The 19016-nt window shown below is 41.6% G+C and overlaps 1 protein-coding gene across 1 annotated transcript in view; it reads left to right on the forward strand.

Moving 5' to 3' along the window:
- The window catches only part of LOC138293923 (vitellogenin-like), a 605610-nt gene that overhangs the window by 135141 nt on the left and 451453 nt on the right, over positions 1 to 19016 (forward strand). The window contains exon 9 of the mRNA XM_069233203.1: positions 17206 to 17371. Within this exon, the coding sequence (XP_069089304.1) occupies positions 17206 to 17371 (166 nt within the window). The remainder of the gene's footprint in view (positions 1 to 17205; positions 17372 to 19016) is intronic.

Genomic DNA, 19016 nt, shown 5'->3' on the forward strand with positions numbered 1-19016 from the left:
ATGATTGACGTCTTCAATGGGTAGAATGTCCGGTATGATTTCATACTCTTGTGGTCCTTTGAACATCTTCAGTCAGTGGCTCCATTGACTGTACCGGTTTAAGTGACCTTGTACCTGCAAGTAGTCTACACTGTTGCATTCAGCAAGAATGTTTCACTAAGCAAGTCAAATTTCATGAGAATAGATCTACTACAGTTACATTCATCTTCTAGTTTGGAAAAAACAAGAGTTCATGTCCTTCAGCAAGTCAGCACACTGCACATTAGAAAAACACATTTAATATGAAAACCAGGCAGCTAGGCCTCGACTCATGCTAACTAAGGCCCAATGATTTATTAGCAGAATATTAACATATAACCTTTCATTATTAGTATAAAATCACATTTTAATATAACATTTCATAATAATTAGTCAGTTTCATTAGTCCCCGTATATATTGACAGCCACTCCCAGTGGGCACATTTCAAGCATGCGTTTAGCAAAAACATATTAATACATTTTCTATGCAGCATTATTATATATTAGTTCATAATCATTTTATGTTAATACTGATTATATAAGCTACGCTCTCTCAGTCCCTCCTCTGATGACACCTGTCATCACACAAAACCTTTCCCTTCACAACCTTTCATTTTCTTTAACCTATGCATTTCAATTTCTTCCTCCCTATTTGATCTTTCCCAAATTTCTTTGAACAATTTCTCTTTTTCTTTTTCTTCATTTCTTTTATTTCGTTTTGCCAAATTTCTTTCAATTCTTTTAGTAATTTTGCATGATAACCATAATCCCAATAAACAAATCAGGACAATCAATAAACCCCCTAATATTTTTGCAAGAACCCCGTTCCAAATATTGCTAAACCAATTCCCTACTCTGGTATTTCCTTTCCCAACCTTTTCCCAAACTCCAGGTTTCTTCAGCTCTTTCAAATCTGCACTATCTCTTGTTAGGTTAATAAGCATACCTCTAATCTTTTTACTATTGTCAGAAATGAATGCACAACAATGGCGCTCATTAAGAATCTTACAGACTCCGCCACTCTTTGCTAAAAGAATGTCTAAAGCAAGCCGGTTTTGAAGAGTCATAGCTTGTTCCGCAGCAAGTTCAGTATCCATCAGGAGTATAGCCCCTGTGAAGTTTGTCAGCATGTTATCCAAAATAGTAGAGAACTTTCAAATCTTTATGGAGTTTAAAATAACCCCTACTGAAGGAATTATAACTCCAAATATGTCACCAACGACAGCAGCCGCTGTCTCTCTCTTTTATCTAGCATGATGTAATTCAGACATTTTAGGAATTTGCTTTAAGTCATCAATTTGATAAATCTTTGAGAAAACTATTCCAAAATAACATGTCCCATACCATCCTTTAGGAAGATGGTAATAAGCATTAAGTCCACATATATAATAGATCCCAGGGATCGCTGGATCCTGTCCATTTAACATGAATGTCCACTTACTCTGAAACAGAAACACATGCCTGCATTTACATGTTCCCACAAATAAAGTATCATGCTCAGATTTTGGCCTATATATACAAAGCCTACCTACATGCAGTGCGTCTATGGCTAATTTGCCCTGTGTTTTTATTGCGGTGTAAGCATAATCATTTGCAAGCATGCGTTTTTCTAATCCCTTTTCTAGCTTTTCCTTTAATGCGTTTCGTCTATCATCAGTGTGATCTAAGAAGCTCTTTTCTACAGGTGTTAGTAAGCAGGTTAGATTATTGCGGTGTGTATAAGCTGTCCCAAATGTCAGTGTCGGCTCAAAGAAACCCCTAACTAATTTTATGCTGTGTTCTTTAGCTAATTTATTTAAAAACTCAATCACAGGCACAAAGGAAAACACTACATCTAAGTTAGAATAGAAGTACTGTACATGTTCTTGATCATAGAATCTTGTTAACAGCAAACTACAGCTTATCCCGTAGGTTAATGGCAGACTATGGTAAGTAAACCCTTCTTGTACTGACGAAGAAATCTTTGTGCACACATAGCAATTCTTCGCATCCATTGTGTCAACATAATCATTCAGCAAGCGATAGAAAAAATTAGTAGGCACTTCCCCTTTTGAATCAGTTCCCTTATGCAAGTATTTTGTATCCTGCTCAAACTTCTCCCATGGTGTTAGTGTAACAGTCTCAGAATTTGAAGCATTATTAGTCACTTTCTTATCCACCAATGGCATTCCCACAATCACACCTATAATTATTATTGCACACACAATACCCAAAATAGCACTCAACCAACCACACATCCTACCTCTATTATTATTTCTAGTGTAACTCATGATCTGTAAAGAATCAGAGAGCGGATTAATACAAACAATCAACTTGAGGACGATAAAAGCTCTTTTTTTTTTTTTCTTGTGCAAAGTCTCTTTCTCTCTGCGAGTATTTACAGCGTTTCACTCACTCCAGGACCCACTTTGTCAAATCAGGTTAGCAGCTTGTCATAATCGGTTTTTCAGAGTCAATTCAGGTTAACAGTGTCACATCCGGTGGTTTATCAGTCTCTTTCCTCAGCTTTTTCAGCTTTCAATTTCAATTTCAATTGAACACAGTCTCTTTCTAAAGTTGAATTCAGGTGCCGTAGTATTGACCTGGAACCTCTTGACCAAAACAAAACACCAAGAATTCTTGTTGCAATTCAGCTGATGTTGCATACGCCCATTCAGGACCTGCGTACCTCCTGTTTGCAACTCTCTTTCTTTTCAGTTTACGTTAACACTGCAACTCTCCTTCACTAAGTTCCTCTTTTCTGGTAGTGTCAACTTTTTCCTCTATTGTTTCACTAGGGACCACTTTCTCTCCTGCAGCTTGTGGCTTCGGCCAGTTATCTCCTCTATGTGTTTTCTTTCTGCTTGGCCTTTCAGGACGTTGAACAGCGCCCTCCTCTTGTGCTATGGTGTTTTCTCTTGATGGCTCTGCAAGCGGCTCAGGAGGAGTCAGAGCACTTTGACCTCCCTCTGTCTCTTCCCCTTCACCTTCAGGGTCTATAACGGGCTCAACTTCAAACCCGTATCCGTCTGCTTCTGGGAGAACCCCTCTTTGCGTTGGTTCCCCTGTTACCTCAACTGAGATAGGCTCACTGTCACCCCTCTGGAACTCACTTTGAGTGACTAAGCAGTCCTCAGCAGGCTCTCCTTCAGTCTCAGTTCCCCTTTGAATACTCTCCGGCCCTGAGACTTCCTTCTCTGCAGCTGTTGTTTTGGACACTTCAAGTTCCTCATCAGTTGGACACGTCGCCTTCTTTGTGTGACTGGCAGGTATCCAATTCGGAAGGCCTGCACATTTCACAACAGTAGTGGTTGTCAGTATTACTTGATATGGCCCCTTCCAACACGGCTCCAAGCACGATTTCCTCACGTGTTTCTTGACAACAACCCAGTCACCGGCTTTCAGGGTGTGACCTGGATCACTTATCGGTGGCAATGTAGTAGCCTCCACCTGGTGAGAAAAAGAGCGGACCACATCAGCCAGACCCTTGCAGTAGTCCAACACCATATCATCCGTGATATTCACAAGAGCATTTGCAGGCACTGCGGGTAATCTCATAGCTCGGCCCATTAGAATTTCATGTGGAGATAGTCCTGTTTTCTTGTCAGGTGTGTTTCTCATTGACATCAGTACTAAGGGCAATGCATCTGGCCATTTCAAATTGGTAGCTGCGCACATTTTTGCCATTCTCGACTTCAGGGTACCATTCATCTGTTTCACTAGTCCTGATGCTTCAGGTCGATAGCTACAATGCAGCTTCTGTTCAATGTTCAATGCGGCACACAAGAGCTTAATCACCTCATTGTCGAAGTGTCTGCCCCTATCTGATTCTAAAGAGATCGGGAACCCGAAATGTGGTATTAACTCCCTAAGCAACAACTTTGCTACTGTGAGACTGTCATTCCTACGTGTAGGTTAAGCTTCAATCCAGTGACTGAAAACACACACAATCACCAACACGTACCTCAAGCCTCCACACATAGGCATCTCAATGAAATCCATTTGCATCCTGCTAAACGGACCTCCAGCTCTCCCAGTGTGGCTCATATTTACCACAGTCCCTTTTCCTGCATTCATCTGCTGACAGATGAAGCACCTGTGACAGATAACCTCTGCAGCTTGTCTGAATTTCGGATTGAACCAATCGATTTTGAACAACCTGATCATTGCGTCTCTCCCAACATGTGCTTGACCATGATAAAACCTTGCAAACTGTGACAAAAGACTGTTTGGCAAAACCATTTTTCCCTCTTCTGAGACCCAGAAGTCATCAGACCTCTGTACACATTACATTCTCTGCCAGGAGCATTTCTCCTCTTTACTGGCACGTCCCTGCAGTGATTTTCGTTCATCTAATGTGTCAACCACCCTTAATGCAAAGTTTAAGCATGTTTCATTTTCAGTTTCAGGTAACAATTCCCACTGATCTCGAAATGATATACAGTTCAATGCACAAATCCTTGCGACTTGATCTGCATATCCATTTCCCATTGACACAAAGTCTTGTGACTTAACATGAGCATTGCTTTTACCCACGGCAATTTCAAGAGGTAACTGAATTGCGTGCAACAAATCCTTAATCTTTTCGCCATTTTTCACTGGTGAACCAGAAGAGGTCATGAAACCCCTCTGTGACCATAACTGGCCAAAATCATGTACAATTCCAAATCCGTATCTGCTGTCAGTATAGATAGTGACTTTCAGGTTTTCAGCTGTGTGGCATGCCCTAGTAAGAGCAATCAATCCAGCCACTTGAGCAGAGTATACTCTTTCGAGCCAGTAAGCTTCTAAGATGCCAGTGATTGTACACACAGCATATCCAGCTCTCAGTACTCCTACTGCGTCTCTCAGGCATGAACCATCAACAAACATAATGTAATCATTTTCTTCTAATTGGGTATCTTTAATATCAGGTCTTGGTTTGGTGCACAGCTCTGTTCTACTTCCTCAGCATCATCAATGTCGCATTTTCAATAGGAAGTAAAGTTGCCGGGTTCAATACAGTACATCTCTTAAGGGAAACATTAGGTGACCCCAGTATAATTGTCTCATACTTTGTAAGGTGTGCATTCGTCATATGCTGCGTCTTGTTTCGGGTTAACATAATTTCAGCTGAATGGGGGACCATTACTGTTAAGGGATGTCCCATCACTATGCCTTCACATTGAATGAGGCTTTGACCAACTGCTGCAACTGCACGCAAATAACCCGGTAAGGCTGCTGCGACTGGGTCCAAAGTAGCTGAAAAATATGCTACTGGGCGGTTTGCACCTCCATGGACCTGTGTTAAGACAGACAAAGAACAAGCATCACGTTCATGACAAAACAGTATGAAAGGCTTCGTGTAATCAGGCATACCTAAAGCTGGTGCCCTGCACATGCTTTCCGTCAATTCCATGAATGCCTTCATCTCTTTCTCAGACATGGTTATGGTACACGGGTCACCCTGAACATCTTTAGCAGTCAATCTCACCAAAGGTTTAGAGATAATCGAGAAGTTGGGAATCCACAGGTGACAGTAGCCCACCATTCCCAAAAACATCCTGACATCTCTCTTAGTTGTCGGGGGATTAATCTGCAGTATGGCTGTCACCCTTTCTTTGGATATTTCTCTCGACCCTTTCTCAATCAGGTGACCTAAGTATTTTACCTCTTTTTGTCTGTATTCCAGCTTCTTTGGGGACACTTCATGCCCATTCTTTCCAAAATGGTTCAGTAAGGCCATTGTGTCATACCTGCAGTCATCTTTTGTCCTGGACGCAATTAACAAATCATCAATGTACTGTACTAGAGTCGAACTGAAAGGCAACTCTAATGACTCCAAGTCCTTCTTCAATATCTGATTGAAGATAGAAGGTGACTCAGAAAATCCTTGAGGAATTCTGCACCAACTGTAAACCTTGTCCAGGAATTTGAAACTGAAGAGAAATTGGCTGTCCTCATGAAGAGGCAACAAAAAGAATGCTTGAGACAGGTCCACAACGGTAAACCACTCTGCATCACACGGACCCTGAAACATGATAACAGCTGGATTTGGCACTATGGGGCAACATTTTACCACAATCTTGCTTATGTTCCTCAAATCTTACACAATTCGAACCTTCCGACACGGCTTTTTCAAACCCATCATTGGTGAAATACGCTGGCTACTCAGCACTTCTTTCAAAACCCCTTGCTTCACAAAGTCCGCAATTATCTGTGCTACTTGAATGATGACATCTTGTGCCATGTGGTATTGCGGTACCTGGGGAAACACTGCATTCGGCTTTACCTGTACTTTAACCGGTTCTACTCCCTTTATCAGTCCCACTTCCTTTCCTGTCAGGTCCCACACTTTCTCTGTCACTGTTCCCTGCAGCTCAGGTGGTATGTCAGTCACTGTAAGCATCGGGAATAAAGTTATCAAAGGGCATTCCTCATTTGCAGTATCCATCTCTAACTCTGGAAACTGACCATCGTCCCCTTCATCATCACTGTTTGTCTGCACCTCAATCCCTTCATTGGTAATCAAACACCTTGTTTTGCACAGTAGGTCTCTTCCCAGGAAGGATACAGGACTCGAATCACAGACTACAAATTTATGTAATCCCTGGAAGTTACCAATCTCAACTTGGACGGATCTGTAATTGGATTTGACAGGAACTGATTTGCTTCTCCTACCACCCTTATGGAATGCCCCGAAAGTGGTAATTTCGGAACCTTTGCACTTCTGACTGTAGAGCGTGTAGCTCCTGTATCAACTAGGAATGAAACCTTATGACCCATCACCTTTCCCTCTACATAAGGACCCCTCTGATCTACTTCTAGGGACGCTGCAAGCCTGCACTCCTCACTGTCTGAACAATCATCTGACCATTCATTGTTTATTCCATCCTCACCACGCAATGGGAACTGCTGTACTGTGTTATTTTGATTCATTGTTTGGCCTGTGACCTGTTGAGGAAGCATCACCTGTTGCTGTCCCATTGGAGCCAATGGCATTTGCATTTGCTGCCTAGGTACCATGGGAAACTGCTGTTGTACCTGCTGCATTTGTGCTGGTTTAACACCCGGCATTTGCATTTGATGCACAGGTTAGAGACCCTTCATCTGCACCATGTTATTCTGAAAATTCAGATTTTGACCCCTCTTTTTTGGACCCCTCACATTTTGAAACGTACCAGCATCATTGCTTTGTTGAACAACACCATCCTGCACCACCATAGGGCTTTCCCGCTTCCAATCCCCCACGCCCCCGCACGCGTGAAATGTTGACAACTTTTTCACCACCTGCACATCATTTTGAACCACAACGGTATTCACAAAACCTCCTCGACCTCTTGGTTGTGCCTGAAACATGCCATTCCCCTGAGGTTGCTGTTGTACCACCTGCTGTATTCCGTTTCACTGCATCCCTGCTTGCGCTGCCTTAATTTGCATCACCATCAACTTTTCTTTCAACTGTCTCTGTTTTAATTCAATCTTGTCACTACAGTATTTCGCATACTGCAACACCTCATCAATTGGCTTTGCTTGCCAACAGATCAAATGAGTCTTAATCATCTGGCTAATCTCTGGCCTCAACCCTTCAACAAACCTGAACACAAGATGATTCATGTCTTTCGGTTCAATGACCTCAGTGCCACTGTAATGTTTGAACACTTTCAACAATCTCTCATAGTAAGAATGAATCGACTCTTTAGCTTCCTGTGAGGTTCGATCGATTTTCTGCCAATCAGTCACTTTCGGCGACACTTTCTGCTTCAAAAACTCAATCACTTTATGATAAAACTTCATCACCTCTTCAGACGGTGCTCCAGTCACCTTATCCCTTGCCGGCTCCTCTGTCGGCCAGTCCACACCTCTCTTGCACTCAAGCTATAAATCAGGTGGAACTATAATTTCAAACAGGGTATTCAAGTCCTCCCAGAGACATTTCGCAAGCTTCACAAACCTATCTGTCTGCTGGTACCATTCTATTGGCTTCTCCCTCAACCTGGGATAATCATTTGTGAATGACAGGATGTCCCCTCTAGACCACAGTACATGGACTAGTACCCCTCTGGCTGTTTCTCTCATTGGTAACATTTTTATCCCGTGTCCAGTGCAGCTTTAGCATGCTTTGGTTCAGGACCATCTCCTTTCTCTTTATTTCTCTTTTTTGCCCATCTGCCTTCCCATTTCTCCAAGGCTCCCCAAATTTGAGCACTTTGCAGTATTTCTTTAAGATGCTCTTTCATTCCGGTAGATCTCATGCGCTCAAAATCTTTAGGCTCAAAGTCTAATCTGTAGCTTCTTTGCAAATGTTTAGTACTTTCAATGTCTATGTTGTATTTATCCGCCAGGTTTGCCAACCGCTGATGCACCTTGCTCACTTCTCTAGTTATTTTGGGGCACAGATACCTCAATTCTGCTTCCGTGTATGACTCTAATCTTTTCACCCCCATTGTTCCTTCCACTAGTTCCATGGCTTCTACACCCAGTCTTGCAAAATTCAGGTATTCATCCCTTTCTGACCTCTCTGCGGTCGCTGCAGTAGTCTGCGGAGTGTTGAGTTTGTCTAACCACTCATTCAATTGTTGTGCTGTTAAACCTTGCAACTAAATATTTCCAGACTGCACCAATGGTCTCTGTGTCGTATTTGTACTCATTATCTGTGGGGTTAGCACACCTAACCCTGCTTGCCTCATTGTCTCCAAAGGAACCCCTATCGGACTAACGTCTAACAATGACCTAGATCCTTCTGCTGTCTGTTCTCTTGGTGTCATTCCTTGGGTAGTTCCTGTGAATCCTCCTCTTATTGCCTCTTGGGTCATTACTCCCTGATCACATACACCAGGCTTATCTTGCGCATACAGTGGTACTGGTGGACCAACAGTAATTGGCAATGATATGGCAGCTGGTGACTGACCAGGTCCCAAACCCTGTGGAGCATTAACTCTCATAGCTTGATTCCTCCTAGGTGCTGTAGCTACTAACTGCAACCCTGCGACTGCATTGTAACTCTGAACCAGCTGTTGCTGCGGCTGGGGCAGTAATTGCGGAGTTGGCTCAATCTGCACTAACTTTGATTTCGTATATATCGGATCAGGCGGCACCATCAGACTCATAGTTGTTTCCAATACTGGAACATCAGGATAAATCCTTTGTATCTGTGGTGGCTGCAGCTGTATCTGCGTGTCTGGCGCAGTGGGTACACTGACACCATTCTGTATCAAAACTGTATCACTTGTCTGCACTGTACTTGAGATTCCCTTACTCTGTGCCGGTTCTTCAGAACCCACACTAGTGCTCTGTGCATTATCATTTACAGCATATGATGGCGTGCGATCATGTAGCAACTGATTAGGAAACTCTCCATCATCTGAATCGTCTTTGTCTACCCAAGACCTCTGTGTCTCCTTTGGCTTACTAGAGCCCTTGTCTGTCTTACAGGTAGCTTTCTTTTCCTGCGTCTCATCTTCTTGTGTTATTGCCGGAAACATTTTACGTCCGTCAACTACTCCCCTTCTCCACATCCTGGTCTCATTGTACCAATTAGCCTCAGCTAAAGTATTTTCTGTTCTTTTCATTCTCCTTTCAAATTTCTGTTGTCTCTGTTGTATGCCATTAAATCCCAGATTGCTAATGCCTCATACTGAGCTGGCCTCGGTGGCGGTTTTTGCAGACTTAACATCCACCGCAAAATTCTCCAAAATTCTTACATTAAACGTCCCATATTCTGGAAACGCTAAACATCCCTCCTTCTCTGTTAATTTGCGCCACTGCATCATCCAAAGACATGGCGCGACTCCCTTTTCCTCCATTACGATATAAGCTGGAATACCCTCAGGCGGTGTAGGCTCTCCCACACTCGCTGTAATGTATGTATCTCCCTTCAACGCACTCTTTAGAGCCTTGAAAAACTTCATTTTCGCATCTTTTATTTTGTTTAGAATCTAATCAGGAAGTGACTTTAATTCTCAGAACACTCTTCACCCACCTTTCTCAACCTATTGCCTCTCACGGACGGCTACCAATCCGTGCGCAACCCCTCTCAGCAACTGACCTATCCCAGCGCGGCACCAATAACGTCACACTCACACACTCTGCAGCTGACAAAGTCTTGCGGCTTGTCCTCCTCACACAAACGAATGCAATATATTGCGAGCACCTTAAACAACAAAAAAACAAATTTGCCCGGTTACTACAGGAAGGGTAACGCAATCGCTTCAGAACTTTACAGAGATTTCACTTGAAGCCTCAGTCGCTACTCTCTCCTTCTCAGTTCCCGCACTCGCAAGCAGAATTCGACCCGTAAAGCCCACTCTCGACTTGTCAATGGTTCGTTCTAGTGCACTTTGGAACTTGCCAAATCTCCATCGAAGGTTTCACTCACACAATTTGACTTAAACTTGACTTGTCAACCATGCCCGATTATCCTACTAAACCGCACATATTACAACATAAACCCAAGTGTCTCCTACTCTTGTCAATATACTCCGGAGTCTTAGACCACGACGGGTCCGTACATTACTAACAACCACGTGGATAATTTTTTAGCACAAAGCGCTACACTCACATGAAGTTCGCCGACTTCTCTACTCTCATACTGTGGAGTATGCCCACTCCTACTAAAACAACATTACCTGACCTAAACACACACAAGCTTCACAAATCACCTGCAATATGCATAAGCTGAGCAAGCGCAAATTCTACACAATACATTCTAAAATGCCGAGAACATACCCAACTCACTTAGACAGGCTCCAAGATTCCGGGAAAGTCATGGGGAATTTAGAAACACATCATACCTCCAATTTGCATTATCTCGAAAAACACTTTTAAATAATAGTCCTCCGTCCTAGGGCCCCAAAGGGCCTAAACTGTCGCTCTGCTACCAGAACTGTTAACGTGTCCCTTCAGGACTCATTTACACACTTTAAGACTCGTTTTAGGCCAATGAATCTTTTGACCCTGAATTGAAGACACCTTAGGACGAGATAACTAATCAGCATGTCAATCAACATGTCAATAACGTCATCAATATTTACCAGGATAAGACAATTCAAATTAGTCAAAGACATTACTAAAACTCAGAAACCACCATGACTTTTCAGTCATGAACAACCACACCAGTTTAGTATGAATTGTGTGATATTTATTCCCTATTGATTACAATTCTACTAGTAAGTTTATTAATCTCAAAACCAAGAAACTCATTGGCATAGTCACAGTATGGCAACTGTGATAAGATTTAATCAATTCAAGAATCACGAATAATAGAACATAGCACAACATCAACATGGGTTATCCTTAGCAGAGTAACATTATCACGTTATTCAACAAAGCATAGATTCAGTCATTTGTCTATTTGCGTCTGTTTAGTGAACCCCTCACCTAACCTCGAATTAGCATTGGCACGTTGGGCTTCATGCAAAACAATTTAGCAACACCAATTTAGAAAACATCTAGCTATGGTCTCTGTCAAAAGAGAAGCAGTTGGTACCTAGAAAGGAAAAGCAAACAGACAATCACAATTTCACTGTCATATAGTTACCCTCCGTATTGAGTCAGCAAAAAGATTCAGTCTTCATCCTCAGGACAGCAGTTGATTCTCCATCAGCCAGGAATTCAGCAAGTCGGGTAAAGGGGCACTTCCCTCATAAGGAGGTAAAGTGTAAATGGCCAATCTAAGGCAAGAATGGTTTTAAGAACCAAACAGCAAAGTCTCTATGAAGAGGGACAAAGTTTCTGGGTCATAGCAAATAGCATCAGCATCTCCCCCTCCTCTATCTCCTAGTCTCCTATTCTAATTCACTTCCTTGTGTCAAGGGTTTTTATCCCATTTTCATTGTACAATCCCCTAAAATTTGGTTGGTTGGGGCTGGCACCCCACTATCTCCCTCCAATAGAGTTTCGATTAGCTCATCAAATTTGTCACCCCATAACTGTTCTCACGTAGTTTATTGGTCCTTATGATTGACGTCTTCAGTGGGTAGAATGTCCGGTATGATTTCATACTCTCGTGGTCCTTTGCACATCTTCAGTCAGTGGCTCCATTGTCTGTACCGGTTTAGGCGACCTTGTACTTGCAAGTAGTCTACACTGTTGCATTCAGCAAGAATGTTTCACTAAGCAAGCCGAATTTCATGAGAACGGATCTACTACAGTTACATTCATCTTCTAGTTTGGAAAAAACAAGAGTTCATGTCCTTCGGCAAGTCAGCACACTGCATGTTAGAAAAACACATTTAATATGAAAACCAGGCAGCTAGGCCTCAACTCATGCTAACTAAGGCCTAATGATTTATTAGCAGAATATTAACATATAACCTTTCATTATTAGTATAAAATCACATTTTAATATAACATTTCATAATCATTAGTCAGTTTCATTAGTCCCCGTATATATTGGCGGCCACTCCCCAAGGGCACTTTCAAGCACGCTTTTAGCAAAAACATATTAATACATTTTCTATGCGGCATTATTATACATTAGTTCATAATCATTTCATGTTAATACTGATTATATAAGCTACGCTCTATCAAGGATAATATAGGTTTGCCAACATATGAACTGCAGGTTCATCAAATAACACTGTTTGAGATCATTTTAAAACGTAAACTGTGACTGTGGGTGTACATACTCACCAGCATGTGATGGATGTCATGTTAATTTTAAGGAAGAAGACAGACTAAATCAACCATTCTAGATGTATGTGCCATGTTGAACCCTTTGGTGGGGATGAATGAGATATACCCTGACTCCTATCATGTGGCATCAGTGGTGGGCCGCCTTGTTGGAAGGTCATCTATGGTGTAAAAGAATATTCTTCAGGATCTGGCTAAAAATAAAGTAAACACTGCTTTAAAGAAGGTTTGTTCTGGGTCCGATCTTGCATTACACACTGGTGTGTATGTGGCTTATACTGCCCTGTCCCTCTTTTCTGACTTTAAAGACCTATATAAAACAATGCAAAATTCAAAGTTCATATCTACTTTATAATATGAAGATGAAAGTGGTATTTTTATCCAATATCTTGTTTAATTCTGTACGAGCTTCTGCTCTGGCTTGTGTAGCTTCAAATGCAGCACTTCTGAATCAATTCTGGCTAAAGAATGCAATTATCCTAGAGAAGGGGAAGGGGGTTTATTTGGTTTATTACCTCATACTGACATTGGCAGGAAGATTGCAAGTTGTCATAGACTTGAAAAAGTTGAACAGATTTAGGAAAAAAAAGTCCATTCAAGATGGAAACTATGCAAAGGATAATCCTATTGAACCATAAAGTTCACATTTTTTGTGACCCCTGACCTGATGAATATCTAGATTCCTGTTCTAGTTAGGCATGAGCAAAATCTAAAGTGCACTGGTGTAATTGACCTAATTTGGGAATTTTGTTAGGCTTCCTATGTGAAATAATGTCATTATGCTACTTCACATAATTGGGTACCATGCATAGGAAAAATGTATAGCGAATGCACATGAAGAACAGAACAGGAGTTGTCTGAATGCTTTTGTAAAATGTGTCCTTGTGCCAAAATGTAATGCCAGGACGCATTTTGTGCTAAACTATAGAACAAATTATGGATTCGCATTTTGTGTGATTATAAGGAAATCTGTATAAAGTTCCTGAAATTTCAAGCAATTACACAAATTTCTCACACCCCTAAGTCCATTTTACAAACCTCATCAGAAATTTCCGAGGTGTTGTGTGCAATATTTCGTACTGACAATTCAGGAGTCCCCTCATCGGTCTGTGGTCAGCACCTAGGATTTTCACAAGTGATGGCTCCTTAGATGTTTCATTTTCATATTGAGGAAATCTCAATATTTTCTAATGTAGACTTTTGCTTGCTGGAGTCTCAAACAAGTTTTATTCTATGTCAACTGTTGGAAAAGACCATATTTACTATAAATCAGAATAGCTTCCTCCTAAATATTTTCATCTACAGTTCTTAACTCATTGGAGCAACATTCAGCACTCATCTACGAAGAGACTTTCTTTGACTAGAGATGATGAGTCAACTGTAGTTTCTGTTAAAGTATCTTCTGCCCCAAAATAAAGTTCCAGCTTCACTTGAGGTCACTATTATGGCATCACCATAGGTTTAGATGACAGTGCATCTCAGAATATGGAGCAGATGCTTCTAATGGCACCAGAAATCAGGTTAGCTTTTTAATGGTAGTTAGATCCAGACAACTTAATCAGAGGAGTGCCAGTCCTTCCATAACCTTCAAGTATGTTGACAACAGATGCCACCCCTAATGGATGGAGAAATTCTCAGATTGTTTTCTAAACAAACAAGAGGGAACCTAGCAGAAGCACCAAAGTGACTGAATTGAACAGAATTAACAGTGGAAGAGAGAGCTCATCTCCATTTCAAACTACAACTTCTCTTCTCAAATGTATTGGTAAGCTCCAACAATACTGTCACACTTTTTCATCTTTGGACAGTGAAACCTTTTCTCCAAGTTTTCTGCAGTTCACATCAAAGATCTGGACAATGTGGTGGTGAGTTTTCTGAGTAGATTGTTCCCCTCCTTGAACCTGATACTGACCAAGTAAATCTTTCAAAAGATTTCATAAGATGTGCAGAAAGTTTGGGTTCACTACCATGGATTTTTTACAGCCAAAACAAACGTTTGCCTTACAATGTTCTGCTCAACATGCCCAGAGTGCAAAGCCTGTGATATGGATACACTGATTCTGAAAGGGCCTAAGTGAACCTTCTATGCTTTTCTTCCACTTCCTCTGATTCAGAGCTCATTGTTTAAGATTTGGTAGGATAATCGTGGTTCTTGTTTTTTGACCCATAAGAGGCTGTTTTCCTCTTCTAAAAGAGGTGGCACTTCAAACTCTCTATCCTGCACCTCTGAAATCAAACAACCTAGCTTTGCCTGTTCAAAGCAGTTTGTCGTTCTGAAGAGAAAAACAGTGAGGGCCTCATTATGACTTTGGCGGTCACCAGACCACCAGGGTCATGGTCGGACTGATGCCAAAGCTGTGGTCTGACCTTGACAATACGACGTGGCGAAAGCTCCATGGTTGGACCACCGTCTCTGCCACATTTCGGCTGCCAGATGGCCTGGTGGTGCTGGTGGTCCCAATCCGCCAGGGCAGCACCACAAGCAGATCTGCCCTGGGGATTACAACCACTCTCACCACCGGGGTTAACATGCCGGTTTCACCTCCATGTAAATGCAGGCAGAGACAGCGTGGTGGGGGCCCCAGGGGACACATACACTGACCATGCACTTGGCAGACAGTGATTTGTGCATCAGGTGCTGGTGCACCCAATGCTCAACATCATTTCCGGTGGCTCTATTATAAGCCGGGGTCAATGTTAATTGTGTGTTTTCTGCTAGCTCGGCGGCAAATACATAATAGGTCCAGTTGGAAGGTGGGCGCACTGGCGGCCTCCTGCCCTGCAGGAGTTTTGCAGGCTGGCTTTTCCACCTGCCAAACTCCTAATGGAAAAGGGGTTACCTTCATGATTCTTCGAGTTGGTTCATTTATCAAGCGACCTCCTACTTTTAAGTCCTATTCTAGACATTAGTTGACATTTGATTCTTGGTGTACTATGAAAAATGCTGGGTGTTTTGATGCCCTGAATGTTCAAAGGTTTTTCTGTCAATTGCCGTTCTACTACACTTTATTCTTTGGACCTTCCTTTGGTTTTGAAATGTTTACAGTGCTTTACTGCTGAGCCTCTTGATATGATTGATTGGAAGTTTCAATCCATTGAAGTTTGCTTTTTTGTAGAAATCACCTCTGGCCAAAGGTTAGGTGAGCTTTCAGCCTCCCTTTTTAATTTTTTTTTGGTGATGGTGTCATTTTGAGACCTGATGCTTCTTTACTGCCTGAAGTAAATCAAAGTTTCATGCTTGTTTCTAAAGAGGTTATTCTCCCTGTTCTCTTTCCTTCTCCTGCTGAAGAAAGTATACTAACTTTATTGACTGTCAAGCTTGCTTTATCAGATCCAAGGAATTGAAGAAAAACAATTGTCTAGTTGTTACTTTTGGCCTTTCTAACAAAGAGAAGAAGGATTCTAAAAACTCTTTGACTTGTGGATAAAGGAGTTTTTTTTTTTTTTTTGCTCATTCTACATTAGATGATTCTGCTCTAGGAAACGTTCAATGGTGTTCCCTAGGAGTATGGCTGCTTCTTAGGCGGGCTAAAGTCCCAGGGGGTTCTCTGGAAGAGACTTGTAGATTCAGCACATGTGCTTTGAAGCATAATTTATTAGAGAATACAGCCGCCAAAACGTTCAGAATGTCCACAAGAACTTTAGTCTTGGAGTGTTACAATCTGGGAAACCATGAATGCTGAATTTGTGTTTACTTTGGATTTTGATTACTGATGCTTTGCTATTAAATCACCAGGGTTATCATTATTTGGTGCCATGAGTTTATCCTGTCAAAGGTTGTGATGTCTTTGGTAAAACATATTTAGTAATAACTTGGATGAGGATGAGAGGCGTAGACCTAATGCCCAGATTACTGACTAGCAAACTTCAGTATGCTTAGTCCGGTTCATCCTTATCCCAGTCATTATGATCTGCCCACCCTCTTTAGGCCCTGGCCTTTGACAAGGTTTTGGATTACAGGGAGTGCTGGAGGAATACTACTTCATTATACGACCCAGATGAGGGCAAGTGAGCTCAATTAAAACTTTCCTGTTTTGTTTCCTGTCTTGGAGATTAGTAGCAATCTTTGTTTATTAATGACTGCAAACAGGATAAATTGGACTAAAAGTCATAAATAAATAAAAAGACTAAGAATAATAAAGATTACTGATAAGTTTCCCAGGTATTATCTGGCGTTAAATGTCTGATTTTGAGGTTTGGCAGTCCCTCCTTGCCAGTTCGTGTTGGTTTCTCACACTGCACTTAAGCATTAGTTCCTTTACTTTGTTCCATTTATGTCTTCCCTCTTTTCTTGTTATGCACATCAAAGCCAGTCTTGTGTTTTCTAACCATCTAATGAACCACTTCCATTTAAACCAATAAATAACACATGTTATGAATCCTTCAGGACTCTTTTAATTGCACCAGTGACCTCATTCACGCTTCTGGAAATCTGAGCTCCATAGGACAGTAGTGATTCACTCTGATTTCAACAAATAATGTATTCATATTTAAAAACAAATACTGAACACCCATTTGTATTTTTGAAGAAGATAAGTTTTATTCTGCAAGAAAGAAAATGCTATGAAAGTAATTATTTATTTTCTTTTTATGCAGACGTTGGATTTTGGACGCCATTCCAGCGATTGGGAGTCCTATGGCCCTTAAGTTCCTGAGACATTACATTAAAAGAGCCGAGCTCACTGATTTCGAAGCTGCCCAGGCGGTGCTCGTGGGCTTACATTTAATTAAAGCTGATCATGACGCAGTGGCGGAAGCGGCGGTATGCGTTCACAGTACATAATCTTTCTCCACCAGCTTAGCCAACTGTAGAGCTATAACAAACAAACATCAAGCACTATGTCGTATTCATTCCTTAAACAACAGCAAAAACACAGTTAGAATCAATAACTGCAGAGTGGTTTGGGACCTGAAGAAGAGAAACAATGCATAGAACTACATACTGCGGCCAAAAAACTAAAATAACTTAAATACTTTTCATAGTGTTAATGGTTTAATTAGTCTGCAAGTTTGGGAACCTTTTGTACATATTCCCTTCGAATCATAAACCGTATTGTTTTGTTACAAATGTAATAATAACGTGATTTGTCAGGCCAGGTGCTCTAACTTTGTAGCACTGTTTATTAGTGGAATTTAGGCATGTGTTGACCCATGAAATAGCACTGTAAGTGATGCATAAAGGCTTGGCGCTGACCCATGACATAGCACTGTCTGTCGTAAATAGTTAAAACTTAGGGGGATATTTATACTTGTTTTGCACTCAAATTGAGTCCTTTGTTTTACACAAATTCAGTGCAAACCTAACTCTATATTTATACTTTGGCGCAAGCCCTGTCTATTGCCAAATTTACGGAGTTAAAAGCATTTTTTGGATGTGGAAACCCTCTTTTGTGTCAATGAGATGCAAAGTAGGCATCCTGTGCAAATAATGACTATATGGCCTTAGCGCCATATTGATCCCCCATGCTAAAATCATGCACGGGGAGGAGGAGTCAAATACTGGTGTAAAGCTTGCTTTCCACCATTATTTAACACCTGGGTCAGGACAGGCGTTAGGGGACCTGTGGGCCTATTTCCACAGTGGAACACCATGGAATAAGCCCACAGGTGCCCTCCCCAGGCCCCGGAGACACCCACAGCAGAGGGTTAGCGCAGGATGGGGGACCCCATCCCAGGTAAGTTTAGGTAAGTACATGTAAGTATTTTTTTTTAAGTGCCATTGGAGGCCCTGAAATGCCCCCCCCTACATGGCACTGGGTGCAATGGCCATACCCTGAGGACCCTGGTACCCTGTGCTGGCCATTGGGGTGGTGGGCATGACTCCTGTCTTTTCTAAGACAGAAGTCATGTGGAATTGATGGTTTTGTGTCAGAAAATGATGCTAGGCTGGTAAGAGTCATTTTCTTTTACTCTAACCTGCCTAATGTCATTTTTTGTTGCAAAACCACCTTCTTCCATACCTCCAGCCCCACCCGGCTAACGTATTTTTTTTTTACATTAGCCTACCCTTTGCACCGGGTTACACCATTCCATAAATATTGTGCCTGGCTGGTGCTCAAAAATGGTGCAAGCCGGTGCTAAACTTTTTGGTCCAAAACTGCGTTTATGCAGTTTTGCAGCAAAAAGTATACATCAGGGACATAGTGTGATCTTCTCGTTATAAATATCCACTTCAACTGCACAATAATGCGAACATAAGAAGATGTGATCCCTTCATATGCCTTGATTGCAGGTAGTGCTTTTCATAAAAGTGGGTTTGTTTTTAGTATTCAGGAAACGTTAATTTACACTCACAGATTTACTCACCTGTGATGTTACACCATTATGGTGTGAAATTTCGTGGAGAGTACTCTGGATACAAGGATGTAGAATGGACATTCCAAGTTGTTTAGTTCCTTAATAGCAGG

Source organism: Pleurodeles waltl, chromosome 4_2 (assembly GCF_031143425.1).
Source record: "Pleurodeles waltl isolate 20211129_DDA chromosome 4_2, aPleWal1.hap1.20221129, whole genome shotgun sequence".
In the NCBI taxonomy this organism is placed as follows: Eukaryota; Metazoa; Chordata; class Amphibia; order Caudata; family Salamandridae; genus Pleurodeles; species Pleurodeles waltl.